At 41.1% G+C, this 6211-nt stretch overlaps 1 protein-coding gene across 1 annotated transcript; it reads right to left on the bottom strand.

The window, feature by feature from the left end:
- Nucleotides 1–2014: 2014 nt before the first annotated feature.
- Nucleotides 2015–4064, bottom strand: Rnase10 (ribonuclease A family member 10 (inactive)). The gene is made up of 2 exons (XM_004670136.2): nucleotides 4058–4064; nucleotides 2015–2646 (listed from the first exon to the last, which is right to left on the bottom strand). Exons 1-2 carry the CDS (start codon nucleotides 4062–4064, stop codon nucleotides 2015–2017), a joined length of 639 nt encoding a protein of 212 aa, XP_004670193.2.
- Nucleotides 4065–6211: the final 2147 nt, after the last annotated feature.

Here is a 6211-nt window from a genome sequence, read left to right as displayed (position 1 = left end):
CCATATCAGCCTGGGCTAGAGTGAGACCCTAACTCAAAAAAATAGAAAAAAAAAAAAAAACTCCATGTGCTTCAATAACCCAAGACTCACCAAGTCAACCATTACATATCTATTGAATATCCAGTGTCAGCCCTATTTTTTTTGTCAGCCCTATTTTATATTCTAGTTCTAATTCAGAAATAACTTTCTTCTTCCCTCTCTCTCTCTCTCCCTCCTATCTAGTTAACCATTTAGCCCTTTTACCTCAGTACAAAGAACCATCAAAAAAACTTTCTTACCAGACATTTTTGATTTTTTCGATTAGAACCATTAAAAAATATTCTTTGCTAAACATCCCAATGATTCTTCATAAAAATTCAACATCAAAATTTCTTTTTGCTCTTATGAAATCTTAATAGTCACTTTAGTATAAGAACTTAAAATTCTCCCTTTTATCATCTCATGTCACTAGGAATCTCTTTAGAATAAATGCCTTGAGGGCTGGAGAGATGGCTTAGCGGTTAAGCGCTTGCCTGTGAAGCCTAAGAACCCCGGTTAGAGGCTCGGTTCCCCAGGTCCCACGTTAGCCAGATGCACAAGGGGGTGCACGCGTCTGGAGTTCATTTGCAGAGGCTGGAAGCCCTGGCGCACCCATTCTCTCTCTCTCCCTCTATCTGTATTTCTCTCTGTGTCTGATGCTCTCAAATAAATAAATTAAAAAAAAAAGAATAAATGCCTTGAAAATGTCTATCCATAGAAATGACAGACAGACTTGAATTATAATAATCACCCAGTGTACACATGCAGACTTTACCACTGTTGATTTTGGAACACTCTCTTTCTCTCCCTTCCGATCCACCTTATGCTGAACTTAGACTATGTTATTAATGTCTTCTTACCAAACACAACATAGTAATCAGTGTTGGCTGATTGACTCAGTCACTAAAAAGATCCAAAAGTGTTGCTGATGTTGTTACCAATTAATTAGTCCTTATCTTGTGACCAGGAAAAAAATTGGACGTACAATGACAATGAGTAAATAAAGCAAAGGAGATTTTATTGAGGAAAACAGTAACAGAGACAAGAGTATAAGGGCAAACTTTCTTAGGATTTGGGCTGGTATCTGAAGAGATAGAAAGGGAGAAAGGAGGGCTGGAGAGATTGCACAGTGGTTAAGGTGTTTGCCTGCAAAGACTAACAACCTGAGTTCAATTGCCCAGTACCTATGTAAAAAGCCAGATGCATAAAGTTGCACATGCATCTGGAGTTCATTTGCAGTGACTAGAGGCCCTGGAGCCCAAGGTAGGAGGATCGCTGTGAGTTTAAGGCCAGTCTGAAGCTACATAGTGACTTCAAGGTCAGCCAGGGCTAGAGCAAGATCCTGCCTCAAAAAAAAAAAAAAAAAAAAAAAGAAAAGAAAGAAAGAAAGAAAGAAAAGAAAAGAAAAGAAAAGAAAAGAAAAAAAGGAACAGTTATACAGGTTCAGTTATAACTCAGAAAAGTGGACAGACAAGTTTACATGTAGCTCTGCAAGAAAAATGCATCATTAGGGGGCAATGATTCCTCCTTAGCATGTCTTTAGGTGAGGGCTGGTCTTTTGACCAGCTGCCTGACAAGTCCAGTTGAATTAACTCTTAAGGGAGGGGACTACGATATGTCTTTGTAATATTATATTTTGAGTAACTTAGAATAGCATATCTCTACTCAGGGCCAGGGGTAGAACACAGATTTTGTTCCTCCAACCAGGAGAAACATATCCCTTAATGGGCCCAAAACTCACAACTACAACTGTAACAAAAAAGCTAGGCTGTATTATTCTACTATTTCTGAACCCAAGAACAAAATCCTAATTGGATGACCTCTAATCCAATGAAGAAATCCATTTTGAGAGGCTAATGATCAAGAATAGTCTATCTTCCCTTCCTGGAACCTTCTGTACAAGACACCTAAGAGGTAGACAGTAGCATGAGAAAGTAGAAATGGAAAAAGAAAAGAGAGAGAATATGATGAAGAGAAGGATAAAGAATGAATTAATTCATGATACAGATGTTAACTGGATCTCCATGTGATGACAGGTTATAATGATGACCTTTTTCATAATGTAAGTTAGGTAATTACATTTAGGAGTGACCTGGCCTGGTTTAGACAACTTGCAAAGTGTTAGATCAAAAGGATAGGGGCTTTTGTGACATGTGGCCCCCTTGAGATCACAGGCAACCACAGGACTGTTACAGACAGCTTTGGCTGTGCTTGGTTCTTCATGAATGAAAGTGTACTGGTCTATGCAATGGTGTTTGTCCCCCTTTATCTTGTGTATCATCATGGCATTGCATTCCTGGTGGTTTAAATCAAGCCCAAGATGGTCTTTGTTGCTTGGATAGAGAGCCTCTGCCCTCAGTATACTGTTTCCTCCAACCTCATCTTCACTGAGGATGGCCTCTTCTGGCCAGCCAGGTTGTGCCACTTCTTTGTTGCTAAGCATCAAGGTTTCTGTGGTTCGGGTGTCCTCTTGCTTTTCAGTGGTCTCCACTTTGTCCTGTGAGTCACTGAACCAAAACTCATTCAGAGGCTGGTCACTGTCCTCTATGACAGCTGCAGCTAGGTGAAGGCCCAGCCCTAGGCTGAGCAGCAGCAACAGCAGCATGCAAAAGAGATGTACCAGACACCCTCATTATTCCTGGAGGGGTGGGAGAACATGAAGGACATGATGTTGCGATACAAATTGGCCCCAGTAGAGATCGTGGTCACCCTAGGCCCTCAGCATAGACTTTGGGTTCTCCTTTCACTTCTGTACATTATTCCACCCTCCCAAGGCAAAGAACTCTTTCTTTTCCTATTTCTCCTTTCCCTTCATACCACATTCCTCATCCTGGTGTAGTAAGGTGTGGGTCCTGAGGATTAGGAAGATGGCCAGGAAAAGCACTTCTGAAATTATATATGAGAAATCAGTAAAGGAACTTACCACCAGTTTTCCCCGCTTCTGTGTGTGTGTGTGGGGGGGGTGTGTCTGTGTTGCTGGAGATTGTACCCAAGGCCTTGCATAAGGTTAATAAAAGCTCCATCACAGAGCTATAGCTCTAACCCACCAATCACTTCTTAAACAGAAATTATTTATGAATCAACAAAGATGGTTATTAAGACAATGGAGAAGGGAACTATGATCATGGTATATTGTCTGTATTTATGGAAGTTGTCAATAAAAATGTTTAAAAGACAAGTGAGCACAGAAACAGTTTTACAGAAACAGTTTTATAGAAAGCCTGACTATTAGTAAGGGACTACAGTTATCATAGGAGACTATGTTGATCTCAGATTTATTTTTCTTGCTATTACTCTCCTCCCTACAAAAGGTAAAAATGAATACAAAGGTACTACAGCCTATCCTCCTGGCATGCACGTTGTTCAGCTCCCCATGTCAGGCCGCTGCTAAGGCTGTGACTTGTCCTGTCAGCTTCCTCCCCCATTCAAGGCCTCTCTTAGCAAGCAAGGTATTCATGTTGATTAGGTTTGTTTCTCAGAAAGCAAATGTAATAAGAATGACACCAAGGGGAAAGGGACAATTAAGCTGTTGGAGTTCTCTCTGTCTCTCTCTCTCTCTTTTTTAACATTTTTGTGAGGCAAGACCAACAGATTTTTAAAAAAGATTTTATGTTCATTTTAATTTAATTGTTAGGGACAGAGAGAAGGGGACAGAGAGAGAGTGAGAATGGGCACACCAGGTCTCTGGCCATTGCAAACGAACTCCAGATGCATGTGCCACCATGTGCATCTGGCTTATGAGGACCTGGAGAATCAAACCTGGGTCTTTAGGCTTCACAGGCAAGTGCCTTAACCACTAAGCCATCTCTCCAGCCCTGACTTTTTTTTTTCTTCAAGAGAAAAAGAGAGAGAGAGAGAATTTGCACACCAGGATCTCCAGCAACTACAATCAAAGTCCAGATGCCTGTGCCACCTTGTGCACATGTGTGACCTTGTGGACTTATGTCACCTTGTGCATCTGACTTGCATGCGACCTGGAGAGTTGAGCATGAGCCCTTAGCCTTTGCAGGCAAGTGCCTTAGCCACTAAAGCATCTCACCAGCCATGTTGGGGTTCTCCTACTAATAAAATCCTAGTGAGCAGGCCTGGGTTATTGCTCAGTCGCTCATTCTGGCACTTGAGAGTCTGAGGCAGGGGATTGTGGAGAGTTCGAGGCCAGCCTGTGCTACATAGTGAGTTCCATACCAGCCTGGACTATAGAGTGGCTCAAAAGAAAACAAAAAATGATGTGTTTTTGTCCCTGCTAAGTCTCATCTCCACCAAAAAGGAAAGAATGAATGAAAGAAAGAAAGAAAAAGAAAGCTACAAACATTGAGTCTGATGTAGTAGCTCATACCTGTAATTCCTGACATTGAGAGGTTGAGGCAACAGGATTGTTATGAGCTACATCTCACATCCTGCCACCAAATATTATACAGACAATTGATAAAATTAGAATGCACTGTGCTAGGAATAATTTATCAGTGTTTTGACATAGTGAATATTCAACTTATATTCTAAGTCACTAACCTTGTCTTAGAAAATGCACACTGAATCCAGGAATGGTAGTGTATCACTCCAGAACTGAGGAAGTAGAGGCAGAACCATCAGGAATTCAAGACTACATAGTGAGTTCATGGTGGGACACACCTTTAATCTAACCAGCATTGAAATCAGGAGGCAAAGGTAGGAAGATCCCTATAAGTTTGAAGCCAAACAGAGACTACATAGTGAATTCCAGGTCGGCCTAGGCTAGAGTGAGACCCTATCTTGAAAAACAAAGAAGCAAAAGAAGAGCAAGTGCAGGAGAAGAAAATGCATACTGAGATATTAAGGAATTAAGGAGTAAATTGTATACAACCTATTCTCAGTATAAAATAGAAACATATGTATGTGTGTACAAGTGTATGTTTACTGGAAAAGAAGAATATAAAAAACATTTTTGTTAGTTGTTTTGAGGCACTGTAACCCAGACTGACATTGGACTCACAGTGATGTTCCTACCTCAGCCTTCCAATAGCCTAGATTAAAAGGGGTGAACCACCAGCTCAAAAAATAATTTTTCTGGGCTGGAGAGATGGCTTAGCAGTTAAGCGCTTGCCTGTGAAGCCTAAGGACCCCGGTTCGAGGCTCGGTTCTCCAGGTCCCACGTTAGCCAGATGCACAAGGGGGTGCACGCATCTGGAGTTCGTTTGCAGAGGCTGGAAGCCCTGGCGCGCCCATTCTCTCTCTCTCCCTCTATCTGTCTTTCTCTCTGTGTCTGTCTTTCTCAAACCAATAAAAAATAAAAAAATAATAAAAAAATAATTTTATTTATTTTAAAATTTGTGTTTTATTTATTTGCATGTGTGTATATGTTTATGGACATGCAATGATCTCTTACCACTGTAAACAAATGCTCATCTGGTGGCTGGAAATGTGAATCTTGGCCCGCAGATTTTTGTAAGCAAATGACTTTAATTATTAGCCATCTCCAAAGCCACTCCCAACATAATTTTAAATCATGTGTCTTTAAATTATTCAAGGTTTTTTTTTTTATCATGTTACAACTTCCTTTATAACATCTTTTTTATAAAACTGAAAACAGTGGCTGGAGAGATGGCTCACTAGTTAGGGTGGCTGCCTGTAAAGCCTAAGGACCAGGTTAAATTCCCCAGTAGCCATGTAAGCCCCGATTCATAAGATGACACATGTAATCTGGAGTTCATTCACAATGGCTAAAGGCCTTGGCCCATCCATTCTATTTTCCTCTTTCTCTTTTGTTTCTCTCTCTATATCTCTCAAATAAATATTTTTAAACTGAAAACAATGGACTGGAGGGACAGCTTAGTGGTTAAGGCATTTGCCTGCAAAGCCAAAGGACCCAGGTTTGATTCACCAGTACCCAAGTTAACCAGATGCACAAGGGGGCACATGCATCTGGAGTTCATTTGCAGTGGCTGGAGGCTCTGATGCATCTGTTCTCTCTCTCTCTCTCTGTCTCTCCCTCTTTCCCTGTTAAATAAATAAATAAACAAATAAATAAAAATATTTAAAACTGTGCTGGAGAGATGGCTTAGTGGTTAATCACTTGCCTGTGAAGCCTAAGGACCCTGGTTCAAGGCTCCATTCCCCAGGACCCACACTATCCAGATGCACAAGAGGGCGCATGTGTCTGGAGTTCGTTTGCAGTGGCTAGAGGCCCTGGCACGCCTATTCTCTCTCTGTCTCTCTA

The sequence above is a fragment of the Jaculus jaculus genome, chromosome 8 (assembly GCF_020740685.1).
Source record: "Jaculus jaculus isolate mJacJac1 chromosome 8, mJacJac1.mat.Y.cur, whole genome shotgun sequence".
In the NCBI taxonomy this organism is placed as follows: domain Eukaryota; kingdom Metazoa; phylum Chordata; class Mammalia; order Rodentia; family Dipodidae; genus Jaculus; species Jaculus jaculus.
Note: the sequence above shows the minus strand (reverse complement) of the source record. Positions and strands in the feature narration are given on the sequence as shown.